Source organism: Syngnathus typhle, linkage group LG18 (assembly GCF_033458585.1).
Source record: "Syngnathus typhle isolate RoL2023-S1 ecotype Sweden linkage group LG18, RoL_Styp_1.0, whole genome shotgun sequence".
Taxonomy (NCBI): domain Eukaryota; kingdom Metazoa; phylum Chordata; class Actinopteri; order Syngnathiformes; family Syngnathidae; genus Syngnathus; species Syngnathus typhle.
Window position 1 is genome coordinate 2,633,016 of NC_083755.1, and position 15,361 is coordinate 2,648,376.

Sequence of the window (15,361 nt, forward strand, 5' to 3'; positions counted from 1 at the left end):
GCTACAAGGCAGTTAGTTACAGGCTTGGCTAGATGTGGTTCAGCCACAGGTGAACACATTTCTGTAGGACCGTCAATGCTGGTCGTGAGGAGGTTCCTCGTTTCCAAGGTCGACCTTTGTGTCTATCTCCAGGCATGATGTTGTTTTCTGTACTGTAGCTTTGTGGCTTGTAGCTTGCAGTTTTCGGCGTAGCTTGTAGCGTAGCTTGTAGCGTAGCTTGTAGCGTAGCTTGTAGCGTAGCTTGTAGCGTAGCTTGTAGCTGCGTTGTAGCTTGTAACTTTTGCTTGTAGTGGTAATGGTGAAGTAATGGTGAGTTTTATTTTTATGCGCTTCATATTTGTTTTTATGCCAGTCGCTTCATTGTCTTTAATCGTATTTATATATTTATTATAAATGTATTGTTTATTTATATCTAATAATTGAGGCTTTTGACTATGCTGGCATGGTTTGGAGTGTAATTCATCTCCAGGCATGATGTTGTTTTCTGTACTGTAGCTTTGTGGCTTGTAGCTTGCAGTTTTCGGCGTAGCTTGTAGCGTAGCTTGTAGCTGCATTGTAGCTTGTAACTTTTGCTTGTAGTGGTAATGGTGAAGTAATGGTGAGTTTTATTTTTATGCGCTTCATATTTGTTTTTATGCCAGTCGCTTCATTGTCTTTAATCGTATTTATATATTTATTATAAATGTATTGTTTATTTATATCTAATAATTGATGCTTTTGACTATGCTGGCATGGTTTGGAGTGTAATTCACCTCCACTGCGATGGTGGCGTTCGATATTTGACATTTGAATATAAATCTGTCATTTTACTTTTGGAAATAAAAGTTGTTTTCTAGAAATCCATACTTGTGATATATAAGGAAAAATCTGGAGCATTCTTCAAAAAGACAGACCTACAGCCAGCAATATGGTTTTGCAGCTTCGCAGTCCATTTTCCTTCAGACACAACTCGACACGATGGTGGCGTTTTGTATTCACTTCTTTATTGTTCCTCGCACACTCTCATTTGTTTTCACCTGCGCTTCTTGGCGCGCTTTCTTTTATTTACTTCCTACTTCCCGTTGCCGCAAACAAGATAAAAACCAACGTAAAGTGTCCATAGTACATAAAAGAGAAAACGTCTCGTCACGGCAGTAAACACAAAATACGGCATAAGACACCGAACAAATGGCACAATGACATATATAATAATAATAATATAATGAGAGCACAAATAGCTCGACAGGATGTCTTCTTTATTTGGTGCCACACTTGAATAGCGTTGAAAGATTTGCCCTCAATTGAGCGGCACCTTCTGCTATGCTCATTTTGGCCACTTGGTGGCAGTATGATGCAAACAAATAATTTCACAACTGACTCGGGCAAGCAGTCGCAGTAATGTTAACTCCTTTTGACAAAAAAAAATAAAGTGAACGTATGCCTCTAAAATGTCCAAAGTCCGGCCCGCGGGCCAAATCCGGCCCCCGGTCAGATTTCATACGGCCCGCAGCTTTGGTCTTACAATGTATTATTTATGGCCTGCCTGGACTGTCAAATTGAATAAAAAAAATCATGAAACTTGAAACTGTAATTCCTCCTATTACCAAAGGGTAGCAGCACCACCCCTCTCCGCTCATTTCTGCCATGGCGACTGCAAATAAAACGAAGAAAGTTGACATTGAGGGCTGTCGCTTTCAAGAGAAATGGGAATTACAATACTTCTTTACTGAAAATCAAAGCAATTTTAACCATTTGTAAAGAGGCGGTTGTCTTGTTTAAGTTATTAGTGTCAATCAATGTAGTCTTGATTGACACTAATAATGTAGTTTTGATTGACACTAATAATGATAATAAAAACAATAATGATAATAATAACAATGATAATAAACAAAGCAGGCGGCTCGGTGGCGCACTTGGGTAGCACGTCCGCCTCACAGTTAGGAGGGTGCGGGTTCGATTCCACCTCCGGCCCTCCCCGTGTGGAGTTTGCATGTTCTCCCCGGGCCCGCATGGGTTTTCTCCCACATCCCAGAAACATGCTTGGTAGGCCGATTGAAGACTCCAAATTGTCCCTAGGTATGAGTGTGTGTGAAAATGGTTGTTTGTCTTTGTGTGCCCTGCGATTGGCTGGCAACCAGTTCAGGGTGTCCCCCGCCTACTGCCCGATGACGGCTGGGATAGGCTCCAGCACGCCCGTGACCCCCGTGAGGACTAAGCGGTTCAGAAAATGGATGGATGGATGGATTTATTTAGTTAATTGGCCATAAATGAATAAAATAAAATAAAAAATACAACATAATTTCAACATGCCAAGATATGATGCATAAATATTTCTATATTTCATTATTTGTATTTGTTTGTTTTTGCTAGTTTTATCTTTGGGTTTAAAGGAAACAAATTAGCCAGATCATTGCAGATACACCTGTCAGCGGAACGAGGAGGGCGGGCGAGAGGGTGGACTTGTGACCTGGACAGGGTTGTGACGTGACAGGGGCTTGGGCTGGAAAAGGCTGATGATGCAGGGAGTCCATTATTGGGCTTGGAGGAAGCGGAGGATTAGAACAGCAAAGAATTTCAATAAAAGAAGTGTCTGTTTCAAAGGGGGGGGGGGCGGTGTGGTGGAGGTGGGGGCATTAGGGGGTTCCCCCTTATTGTCCCAGCAGTGATTGAGAGCAAGAGGAGGGGAGCGAGTGAGCTGCCGGCATTGTAGTCGCCTCTCCTGTGTAGGTGCTGCTTATTAGAGGAGATGGCTGATGACGGGGGTGGAAATTTTTTTTCTAGGCAGGAGGGGGGGAGCTGTTGACTCTTCATCTTGTGTGAACAAAGTCCTTTCCATCCCCGCTGTCCTGGGTTCTCCTTGTTTACGAGTGCCATGAATCCCCGACCCCCCCGCCTCCTCCTTCACTGACACCAACCTGCAACGCAGCACTTTGTGGGGCATAAGTGGCCTTTAATTAGGACGCCTCAGTGTCCGGCTCAAAAGTGGTCTACCACCATGACCCCCCCCCCCCCAAACATTGGATGGAGTGTTTGCTGCTCTCATGAAAAGGGTTTCTTTAGCACCAAGCGTTCTTGTCTCTCTTTGTCTCTCATCTTAAAGGGAATTCCAACAAAAGGCAGAGATATGATCCAACCAAACACTTCCAGGATGTGTCGCACAGGAACTCTATAGAAAAAGGACATTATTGAGATTAACAGAGTGACCTGCTTGCTGGACACTTTATTAGGTCAAAAATAGCTTTATGGATATTTATGGTTAAATTCACATTTAATATTTTAATCAAATTTGATGACGTGGCATATTCTGATTACCTTCAAAGTGTCAAAGTCAAAGTGCTATCACGGTCATGTTGGCGAACGCCATTACTGCTATCACATGACTCATATTCGAGTCATGTGATTTACGAGCGACATAAAAACTCCTTTTGGGAAGATGCCGAAAACCTTACAACACAAAGGCCTCATGGAGCTTGGCGGGAACCGATTTTATACATATTTATAAACATATAATATACATACATACATACATACATACATACATACATACATACATATAGTATATTCATACACCGTATGCCCTAATTGCATATTTTGTTATGGTGTCTTCGTGACTCCAACCATCAGTGACAATTTCCTTGACATTCTTGGCCATGAAAAAACGATTGTGATCCCGGTTCCGAGTTTGCCGACAAAATGAGTCATTTCTTGGAATCTATTGTGCGAGGAGCTTACGGAGCTGAAAGGAGGCGAAGGGGTCTCAAAAAAAGGCAACGAATAAAGCGGAAAGATGGCAGCGGAAGGGGGGGTCGAGGCGTGTTCACAAAGTTTGTGGCTACAGCTCAGTGTGTGTTGATAGCCTCCTAATCCGAGTTTTATTGGCTGTCTGTGTCCAGCCACGCTGTTGGACGGAGCGGTGGAGATGGGGAGGGGCGGCAGGGTGTGTGTGTGGGGGGGGTGGGGGGGGGGGGCAACACATGTCCTCTTTTGTGCTAATACGCTGATTAGGCCTGAGAAAGGGCCGGACCTACTTACGGCCTTTCTCAGGTCACCGTAGAAACCAGCCCAGTGGGGGACCTCATTGACACCCCCCTTCGACCCCCCTGTGGCAGCCCCTTCTCAAATATACGCCGGGCCACGGGCTAGCAGCGTGTGTGTGAGCGAAAGACATCGGTTGGCTGCGAGGTTGTTGACCTTAACCGCCGGGGCCGCTTCCAGCCACGTTGGCCCGGAGCGAGGAAACACGCTTCCAGTGTTGTCGGGCGTCCGACCGCAGACCGTGTGGCCTGGGCCCTGCGCTCGTCAATCAAAACCGTGTCGTGTCACATTCTCCTCGTAACCAGGTCGTCATCCAAAAAAATCCCAACGCTGAGCTCGGCACATTTCTGACGCTGTCGTAATAACGCGACAACGCCGGTGATGGAAAACAGATCTGCGGGCTGCTGGCGTGACACATGGACATCCTGGATGGGACCCCCGCCACCCCGTTCTGTACCTCCAGTGGCAGGTCCAGTGGTTCTTCTTCCTCTTTGTTGTCACATAAAGGGCACTCTGTGTGAGTGAGGAGGCTCCAAGGGGGGAACTTTACTGCTGACCTCCACACACTCTGCTCACTGGGTGTGCCATCAAACAACAACTCAACGCAGAATTTTCCACAAAGAAGAACCAGAACTTAATCGAAAGTAGACCCCGCCCCCCGCCTCTGTGAATTGAACCTGTCACAATGAACAACCAGAACCACTAAACAGAACCAGAAGCATCGACCCATCTTTTATGATAATGCCCTTGTCAACTGGGATGACGTGGTCCGAGTGGGAATGAGACCTTCGGGGACGGGAGCCATCGGCGCTCCGGGCGCCATCTGGCGGTCGCCGGGCCGCCAATCAAAAGGGCGTCTTCTTTCAAGAACCAAAACGCGCGCTCCGCCTGCAGGTGGGGCAGAAGAAGCTACGCAAGAGTGAGGCCTTGTTTTTTTGTGACACATCAACATTCCTGTGAGGCACTTTGAATCGCTCATCATTTGAAGACATGTCTAAGCGTTAAAAAGTCCTGAACGCATCACAACATCTGCTACTTGGATGGGGATCTCAAGAACAAGAACAATCTCCTTTTCTTCATCCTCTTTTCATATATATAACAACAACTGCAGGCATATACCGTTTTTTTCCGTGTATAGTGCGCCCCCATGTATAATACGCACCCTAAAAATGGCATGCTGATGCTGGAAAAAAGCCTGTACCCATGTATAATACGCACCCAATTTTTAAGAATTTTTTTTTATGAAATTCTTTTTTTTTTTTTTTAAGTCCCAATGATCGTCACACACGCAGGGAGGCAATGGGTCCCATTTTTATAGTCTTTGGTATGGTCTTAACTAGGCTGGATGTAATTTTTTTTGTTGGCGTTGATTTCTCCGACTGCCCATAAACGCACCACCGCGCTCCGTGCGCGCACGGGAAAGAGGCGTGCGGACGTGAAAAAGGCGGTTCTGTATGGGAGAGACGTTGAAGAGGAATAAAAACACCCTTGGAAACCAAAACTTGGTGATTTCAAGTTTCATTTCGAGAGACATTTGTCACGTCTCGTCCCCAGTTTTGCTATGTGTCTAGGTTGCCATAGTTTCTGTTCGCGTCGCCCCTCTCTTCCTGTGTCACCTCAATCAATGTAACGTGTTTTGTATTTAAGTCCTGTCTGCCCCTCGCTCACCGTCGGATCATTGCATGTGTTACTGTCATGATGTCTGTTTGCTTTCTGTTCCTGTCTTTGGTAATGTCACCCTGTCTTTTTGTTCCACGACTTTGTCGGTCAGTCCTGTTGTTGGTTTTGTTTTCTAAATAAAAAAAAAAAAAATAAAAAAAAATTTGTACCCATGTATAATGCGCACCCCAGATTCTAGGACAATAAATTCGTTAAATTTTGCGCACTATACACGGAAAAAAACGGTATTCTTTATCATCTGCAAAGAACAACTAATATTACTGCGCTTTCCTGAGGCCCAGCGCCACGATAAGTCTGCATTATACTGCCTCCTGGTGGCCAAGGCGCCTATATCAGTCGGAGCAGCGCAATGTCTAATGACAGGACTTGTACATTTCCATAACAGGCGAAAAAAAAAGTATGCCAGGAGGAAGCGCCAAGCAAGTCTTGTTTTGCCGCATGCACCATCGTAGCCGCGTGGCGCGACGGGACAGGACGGGACGTCTAGTCGTCTGGCGTAGTGCGCCTCTCCTTTGATGCTGGCTATCTTGTTACTATTCAGGCTGATCAGTTTCCTCGTATGTGAATCGGATGACTCCAGGCCATCCATCACAAGCCACCCACCCTTCCTTCACTCTCCCGCCTCCCCCTCCCTCCACCTATCAGAATGACAATGGTGTTGATGTAAAAAAGTGTCGTCTTTAAGCTGCAGTATGTCTGGTCGCTGTCGCACTTTATGGCTTTATTGTGGCCCCTTTCATGCCCCCCCCCCACTCATTGGGGCAGGCAACAATTTGGAAAATTCACTGTATACATTCTGCACCTTACCCGCCCACCCTTGTTCGGCGGCGTGCGGCGACATGCGCTCGCCTGCCGATATCCGGATCAATTAGTCAGGCCGCAACCTTCCCCATACTCCCCGCCCACTCTGCACATGACTGGAGGATGGGTATGGGGGGGGGGGGGGGGGTGATTGACAGATGGAAAGGAATAATATATTTTTTTTCGTAACCTAGGGCCATCTCCTGCGATTGGCTTGCCAGCTGACATCTCCAACCCCCCCCCCCCCCACACTTCACCTCCCTCCTCCTCCCCTCCCTCCCATTTAATATTGGGCCTGTGGATGAGGCATCCTGAGGGAGAAAAAAAAAGTCCAGCGAGAGGAAGACATCTACCTTTGGGAAAGAAGAAGCCGAAGAAGAGAGGGAGGGAAGGAAGGAGAGGAGAGGAGCGTCACTCACTTTTCTTTCTGGCAGCCACCAGGAGCCTCGCACACTTTCCCGGCCTGACACGAACAACAGGACGCTGCTTCTTCTTTTCGACATTTTCAATTTAATCCTCCTCTGTGTCGCTCCTGAAAATTTCCCCCTAAAATTTTTTGAAGGAAAGTGGAGCTTCCATGCGTTGAAGCTCGCAACCAGGCTGGCCTGATGGATTTGTACCTGATTGGATATTTGCTGTGCGTGTGGCTTTGCGGCTCGCGGGTGCTCGGAGGCTATCCCATCTGGTGGTGAGTACGACGCGCCGCCGGCAAGCCCCGACAACGTGTACGGAGTTCTGGGAAGAAGAAAAAAAACGTGACGCCGCATTGACAAAACATAGGGGCCAAAAAAAAGTTAATTTGGCAAAATGCATAATATAAATTAAATTTCAAAAAGACAATTGAACTCAATTGCAAGAGAAATTCCAGAAAAGCACAAACTGAATTTCACCCCAAAAAAAAGCAATTCAACTCAAAAAGTCAGAATTTCATCAAATATGTTGAATTTTCATGAAATTTTAGGAACATGCATTTGTATTATTGAGCAAAAAAAGCACTTTGTTATTATTTCTGAAAAGTGTGTACCTTACAAGAATTTTTTATCGTCGCTATTTTCAAGAATAAAAAAGTTGTCTGGTTACAAGTGAAAAAAAAAAAAATTCTGAGAACAACTCAAACTTACAAGAACAATAAAAAAAAAGGCTTTTCTTCAGGACACAACACGCCAATTTGGCCGTTGAATTCTTTGTTATGGTTACAGGTTTTCACCTCTAATGACAATTCTGTTGAACTTTGGGATTTTTTGGAAGAATGATTTGTGTGTATGTGTGTGTGTGTGTGTGTGTGTGTGTGTGTGTGTGTGATAGAGGCGATCTGGCAGTGTCCGTCCAACTTGTCAACGCTACTACGCGTTCGGTAGCGCAGCGAGCATGTGACGACCGTCGCGCAACGCCAGCGCGCTCTTCTGCTTCCATTTAGCGCTTGGCGCTGGCTTTGCGAGGCCTGCTTGACGCCCACTGCTGGCTGCGGCGAGGACCGCCGCGCAACAGCCACAAAGGGGCTTGGCTTTCTGACCGGCGAGTTTTTTTTCCGGGGGGGGCTTCGATGCGCTTCGATGTGCTTACATCACGGCGGTATCGCGTTCCCAAACAAAGCGTGGGGTTGCCTTTGATTGGGGGGGGGGGGGACAAATCTTTAGAGCCATGGCTCCAGGTGACAGCGCAGGTGTTGTCGCATACACCCCCCTACTCGAGTTGGGTTTCAGTGAGTCGCCCGGCGGGCAGCGCATGACGGAGGGGCCGTAAATTGTGAGGCAGCAATGAAGATGCACATACGAGCGCTCAACTGGCCTCGTAAATTCCCAATCAGGACTTGCTGCGGGGATTGAGACGACAGCAAAACATCTCGAGAAGCTCGAGGGCCTTGCGAGCGGGTTTTCCATCATCAAAATTTGAGGAGTCATGATCTGGAGGAGGGTCACGCATCCGTGAATACACACAGTGTGACCCAAAGCATCTTAAATGGAGCTGAAGAGTCCATCTCCGGGTCTCAGGAATGTCATTATCTGACCCCCCCTCCCCTCCCCAAAAACTTGGAGGGATCGGTATAAACGATTCCCAGAGCGAACACTCGGCGTGAAAGGATTGAGGATGTCACTGTTATTGGCAGACGTCCGCTGAGCGTAGAAGCAAAGTGGACGGGAACGTTCCTCGGAGGCCGAGGTTAAAGTTCACTAGCCTGCAGACAGGTGCAATTCCGACTCGGACTTCACACTGCATGCAAGAACAAAAAGTGAAATAGTTTTTGTGGGTCTACTTGTGATAGAGAAGCCAAGCCGCCTTCATGTGGCTTTTTGGAGGCGACGGCAACATGAAGGTGAGCCCTTCACAAGCACATTTCAAAGCAAGCGTAATCTGGCCCATCATCAAAGCAGATGCACAGCGCTCACGTAGGAAATGACAAAGTAGACCCCGACTCAGAACCCCCCCCCACCACCACCCGCCGCTCCCTCCAGCACGCATGTCTATTAGTGGCACTAAAACATAGGCCGGACCGGTTCCTCAAAGGAAAACCTCGGAGGCCCAGAGGCTACAAACTCATTAGGACTCAGCGCACACGCAACATTTAAAGTCTTCATTAGCTGGCCCATCTCACCTGTTAGCGCCTTGGTGATGAGCACATGAGGTCACATGGCCAAAGGTGTGCCGATCACGCCCGTGCAGCACCCCTGCCCCCATAAGACGCCATGTCCTCATCTGCACAAACAAATTCCACAATCACACCTGAAGATTCCACAAGCTCTTGTGTGAGTTTTGATTTGACTGATTAGTGTTGACGTCTTGGAGTATGGAGCCAACAAGTTAGCATTAGCGCGAACGCTAAAAGCACTGCAGACTTGATATTTTGAGTTGCTGCAAAAAAAACAAGCGGTTGCTACGCCTTGGGCTCCTGCACCACGCTTGTTTTATCCGCACCTCGGCGAAGGCGTGAGCTGGCAAAAAGAGCTTTCAGCTTTGATGGCCCCGCGGCATGGAACACGCAGCTGACTAAACTGAAACTCTCTGAAGTTGTTCCACTTGGAGCGTTCCGTTCTGTCCTCACCGAAGAGGGCCTGCATTCCAAATTGGTGCTTGTTATTGTGTTATGTATATATATTTTTTTTATGGAGGACCGCATAAGCATAAATCAGGCCTAATGTCTCAGATGGTCTCGGCGGAGGGTTCACAAGTTTACGTCGCGTTCATCTTCCCTCTCGTGACTGCAGGGCGTCCTCGTCCCAACGCTGCACTCCGGCAGCGGCGGCATGAGTTCCCGACAGGTTGGAACAACTTTCAATAGTCCTGTCATTTTTTTTTTTTTTTATCTGATCAGCCGGAAGCTGTTGGACTACAAATCAAGTGTGCCGGAGAAGAAGTCGTCAACACGAGAAAAGCCGCCAACCATTCGTGGCCCACTTAGAGTCTCTCCGCGGACCTTCTTGAGGGATTCGGCAACAACACTGCAACGGCGGCGCGACTGCCGAGTTTTCGCTTAGTGATGCGAGCGCCTGCGGGCGAATATGACAAACACCCGCTTATGCGTCCGCGTTGCGAGGTAAACGTGAGTTGAATGTAAATAACGTCCCCAAAGTCATCCGGGATGGGAGACTCCAGGCTAAATGTAGCATATGCTAGCTTGACTTATTCACGAGACAAGTTGGTCTGTGAGTCTTTCATTGATTTCCTTGCAGTCGTTCCAATCAGAAGGTCACCTTCGCCAAAAGATGCAACCAAAACAACAAGTTCCTGTTTCGGGGAAGTAGCTACTTGGAAATGTTTCTTCTTTATAAACAAACAAAATGTGTGTTTTGTTTTGGGGGTGGGGTAGGAATAGAATTTCAAGTCATGATTCTGTAAGTTAATGGACTCACTTAGCCAAGGTGCTATTGTACTTTCACATGGGCCCACTTAGATGGCTACAGAGAAAATCCCCAACCAGGTTGTAAAGCCCCCTGGGGCCAGAAGAGGCCCATGCGGGACTTGCCGGGGCATGCACCTGCCAAAGCCTGCAGTTGGCTGCCGCCGCCGCCGCCACCGCCACCACTCTTTGCCGTTTGTCCCAACGCCTGCAGCAGATTCCCCCGGATGGCTGGCTGCCTCTAAGGAGGTCTGTCGTTCGCCGCCCCGGTCGGGACATGTTGCTCACGGCTTACGAGAAGCCGGGAGAAGCAGGAAGCAAGGCTCAGGTGGGCGGGACCAAAGCCATGCTATCTTGACTCCGCTCGTGGACCCTTAGGGCTGAGACTCATTCCTCATCCGTCCTGACACAAGGTCCGAAATCATATCAGAATCTGTTGGGGGGGAAAAACAAGACAGCTGCTAAGACGTTCTAGCTCAGGGGGGCGGTGGGTCTTCAAACTTGACTTTGTGATCTGAATTTGTAACTATGACATCAGCTCTTTGGAAGCGTTCAATTGTTCTTGCATGTCTGGATGAAATGATGTATTAAGATCCCCGACATGTCAAAGAATCCCATCCAACCCCTGACTGATTGATTGAGAAGCATAGCCTTGGTCTTCCAATAAATAAACAGGAGCTGTCAGTATTGGTGACTCACCACGAATGTTTGCGCTGTCAGAGTTGAAGGAGTCTGCTGTTGTGGTGTGGCAGGTTTCCATCCCACCCTCTCACCATTATTGGGAATGCAGGAAATTCATGGAGGACAGAAAATGAAGCAATTGGGCTTACAGACACAATTTTAAAAAATGAGCATGATCAAATACCTGATTTCCTTGATTTGTTGGTTGCGGCTGACATTGTCGCTGTCTCCACCCCCAACCCCCCCCCCAACCCAGGTCGCTGGCCCTGGGCCAGCAGTACTCATCTTTGGGCTCCCAACCCATCCTGTGCGGCTCCATCCCGGGCCTGGTGCCCAAGCAGCTGCGCTTCTGCCGCAACTACATCGAGATCATGCCCAGCGTGGCCGAGGGAGTCAAACTGGGCATCCAGGAGTGTCAACACCAGTTCCGCGGGCGCCGCTGGAATTGCACTACCATTAAAGACAACCTGGCCATCTTCGGACCAGTGCTGGATAAAGGTACGCCGACCGGCCTTGTGTGTTTGTGTCACAGTGGGGTGGGAGAGGGTGACTCATGCGTGGCGGCGGGTTCAGAAAGGCTATTGCAAGCCGTTACAAAACCTCCACATGTAGCAGAGAACAGTTTGCAGCCTGAGGCACAGGGCTGCAAACTGTAATTCTGCTGCCAAAACACTAACTGGAGCAATTACAATAATAGACACCTTTCCAAGCTGCAGCCAATGCAGACACAAGCACCGACACATTCTCCTCACATCCAGATTCGTCCTCTCCACCTTTTGCCCGTTTACAGCTCACTGTATTAATTATTAAAGAGGTTCCCAGTCAAGCATCACTGAAACACTGCACACATTCATCAGGTGGCTCACATACGGAATATTAAGCGTCCGGGATAGGGCGACAGTGGGATGAGGCCTTGGAGTCGTTGGTTGGGAAGGATTCTTGTGTTGCTGCCGATTGGGAAAGAATCAGATTACGTGTGTGTGTGTGTGTGTGTGCGGGTGTGTGTGTGTGTGTGTGTGTGTGTGTGTGTGTGTGTGTGTGTGCGTGCGTGCGTGCGTGCGTGCGTGCGTGCGTGCGTGCGTGCGTGCGTGCGTGCGTGCGTGCGTGCGTGCGTGCGTGCGTGCGTGCCACAAGCAAATGAATGTGCAGTCCAAGCTCCTCCGTCAACTCAAAAGGAGAGCGGGGACCCAAATGAGATTACAGGCAATAGAAAAAGGCCGGGGGGCTCCGCTCAACCCCTACTGTGCATGAAGGCCGGTCCGTGCCTCACACAGTCCGGCTCCCACGGACGCCCCATTCACACGCCCTTTTGACTCTGTCATGAACAGGCTAAATCTCTCCCAACCTGGCCTGGATGTGCTCTCGGCGGACATACCGAGGTTGGAGCCTTACGACGTTAAGGGAGTTTAGGGAACGCCAGAGTGGGGAGGTGGGGCTGCCAGTCGCTGGGTTCTTTGTGTGGATAACACAGTGTGACACAATGGCGAATTGATGAGCACCAGCGCCAGCCTTATCCATGAGCACGACCCGGTTGGGATCCAACGGAGTGGGTGGCAAACTCATGCTCTTGGAATTTCTGGCTCTACCTGACCCCCAGCACCACTACAGGGTATCTTCCAGTGCGTCATGGCAGAGCCACAGACAACACGTGTGCCGCGATTATGAAACAATGGTGTCGCCTTACATAATGAGCCGCTGCCTTCAAAGGGGGCGTCGGCAAAGAAAATGGGCTGACGTGCTGCTAGGTTTCACCTGAAAGCCTTGGGCACTGGGGTAGAGGGGGGGTGACAACATTCCTGAAACACTATCCAGATGCAAAGCAGCACACCTCAGGGATGACAGGAGGTCATGAGATCCCACTGAGCGCTAAGGCCCCCCTGACACCGCCACAAAGGGCTGATGTCACTGCAGGGACTCGGCTTTTTTCAGGAGTCCTCACTCATCCCGAGGTAAACAAAGTGTTTACTGTCCTTTATCGTCCAGTGAGATGTGGAGAGAAGAGCTCATCATGGGGATTCTCGTTAACCATCTAAACTCTCAGATATCTTTGAGGTTCCGATCTAGTGGGGGCAAGGAAAATCCTCAAGTGAGCATCCTCTTTGTCCTGATCAGACTTGGGTCGAAGGAAAGTACTTTGAATAGCAGCGTCTGGATTCTGGCAGAGCTCACATTTGCTCTTGACCATGTTTAACACGATTGACACACTCTATTCCTTCTCTCTCTCTCTCACCCCCCCCCCCCCACCCCACCCCCCACCCCCGCCCGTGCCTGTTTGCCGCCCGGCCTCCGTCTCCCGCAGCAACCAGAGAGTCAGCATTTGTCCACGCTATCGCTTCGGCCGGCGTGGCATTCGCCGTGACGCGATCCTGCGCCGAAGGTACGTCCACCATGTGCGGCTGCGACTCCCACCACAAGGGACCGCCCGGGGAGGGCTGGAAGTGGGGCGGCTGCAGCGAGGACGCCGAGTTTGGTGTGCTGGTCTCCCGAGAGTTCGCGGACGCCCGGGAGAACCGACCGGACGCCCGCTCGGCCATGAATCGGCACAACAACGAAGCGGGACGCACGGTAAAAAGAAAAATCACAAATCTCTTCCCTGATAAGAACATCAAAATGGTAGAAGAGACTGTCGAACTTTGATCAAACGTCTGCATGCACAAAAATGGATTCCTACGTGGTGACTTCTCACCACGATCAAATCCGCTGATGAAACTTTTGTCTGTGAGTGTCAAGTATGCATGACCGCAGGCCTTGGAATGTTTCTATCTCAGATTCCATCTCTGTTCCAGAGTAGTATCATCGCATTGACGCTCAAACAATGTCGTGTTGTGTGTCGCCCAGACCATCCTGGACCACATGCATCTACGTTGCAAGTGTCACGGCCTGTCGGGGAGCTGTGAGGTGAAGACGTGCTGGTGGGCCCAGCCCGACTTCCGCATGCTGGGCGACTACCTGAAGGACAAGTACGACAGCGCCTCCGAGATGGTGGTGGAGAAGCACCGCGAGTCCCGCGGCTGGGTGGAGACCCTACGCGTCAAGTACGCCTTCTTCAAGCACCCCACAGAGCGCGACCTGGTCTACTACGAGGGCTCGCCTAACTTCTGCGAGCCCAACCAGGAGACGGGCTCCTTCGGGACGCGGGACCGTGCCTGCAACGTGTCGTCGCACGGCATCGAGGGCTGCGACCTGCTGTGCTGCGGTCGCGGGCATAACACCCGGACTGAGAAGCGCAAGGAGAAGTGCCACTGCATCTTCCACTGGTGCTGCTACGTTAGCTGCCAGGAGTGCCTGCGCGTTTACGATGTACACACGTGCAAATGAACCAACGGGCGCGGGTGGACTGGACTACAAACCTTTCGGGGTTCTTGCACGGCATCCCGCCTATTTTGTAGCCAACATCCGGTCCCTCACCCGGTGGACGCTTCTGACCTTCCCCTAGCTTCACCTCCCCGATTGTCTTTATTTATTTTCCCTCTGTGCCAATCACATGCACAGTAACACACAGATGCAGTAGAAAACAAACAACACAAGACTATTTGCTTTGGAAGTTTAAGAAATGAGTGAAATTTCAGGCTGAACCTAAAATGCACTTCAATCTCTTGAATGCAACTTGGTTCATCATGAAAATTCACCTCAAAGCTAAATTCTTTTTTTGCAGCATTGGACTGCTTTTAAAACTAAATCAACCTCTTAAAAACAAAAAAAGGTGACTTGAGCAGGGTGGCCTGGGGAAGCGGGCCAGGCCGGTCCGAGCCGGGCCTCAGCGCGTTAACTACTGAAAAGGGACTGCGGGTGTTCAAAACTACTGAGCGGACGAGAGACGCTAACGCGGCCTCTACATTGCTGACATATTAGCATTGGGCCGGGACTGCAGGTATGCAGGAGGGAGCATGTGTGCGAACAGGCAAGCTCATTCCACATTTCAGCCAAACTCCACTCTGCAGAATCGCAACAAGGATTTCTGTTTTTTTTCTACTAAACTGGTTGCGCCGCAAGCGATCAGAGATCCTGCCGCAATCCGGCCGCAAAGAGGCAAAAGCACAAGAATGATGGTGGGTTTTTTTGCAAAAAGGGGAGGGGGAGTGCAAGATTTGCAGACATGTATTCAACATAGTGGAGCAAATGTAGCTGTCACGTGCGCTAGCTTAGCTCAACATCTTCCCACACACAGGCTTCTTTTAACACCCGCTATATCCAAAGTTTTGTACAAATGTTGTAAAAGTGAATAGTTCCCTCTTGATTTTATAATCGTAAATGTTATGTTTTTATAAATATTATTTATTATACAATGTATATATATGTATGACTGAACCAAGATTATATATTTGAACGACAACGCTGTTATGGAGAGGG

General features: G+C 49.1%; 1 protein-coding gene and 1 long non-coding RNA gene across 4 annotated transcripts; one reads left to right on the forward strand and one right to left on the reverse strand.

Moving 5' to 3' along the window:
- Positions 1–969: 969 nt before the first annotated feature.
- On the reverse strand, positions 970–11,242 carry LOC133142596 (uncharacterized). 2 transcript variants are annotated; one of them, XR_009710222.1, is made up of 6 exons: positions 11,030–11,242; positions 10,469–10,763; positions 9,089–9,189; positions 7,116–7,230; positions 6,915–7,041; positions 970–3,145 (listed from the first exon to the last, which is right to left on the reverse strand). It is a non-coding gene; the product is annotated as an uncharacterized LOC133142596 (long non-coding RNA). The 2 variants fall into 2 exon arrangements; XR_009710221.1 differs by having other exon boundaries at positions 6,915–7,230.
- wnt3 (wingless-type MMTV integration site family, member 3) lies at positions 7,044–15,344 on the forward strand. 2 transcript variants are annotated; one of them, XM_061263917.1, is made up of 5 exons: positions 7,045–7,183; positions 9,806–10,027; positions 11,268–11,509; positions 13,311–13,576; positions 13,850–15,344. In XM_061263917.1, exons 2-5 carry the CDS (start codon positions 9,993–9,995, stop codon positions 14,327–14,329), a joined length of 1,023 nt encoding a protein of 340 aa, XP_061119901.1. In that variant the 5' UTR covers positions 7,045–7,183; positions 9,806–9,992; the 3' UTR covers positions 14,330–15,344. The 2 variants fall into 2 exon arrangements, with proteins under 2 accessions (XP_061119900.1, XP_061119901.1); XM_061263916.1 differs by lacking the exon at positions 9,806–10,027 and having other exon boundaries at positions 7,044–7,183.
- Positions 15,345–15,361: the final 17 nt, after the last annotated feature.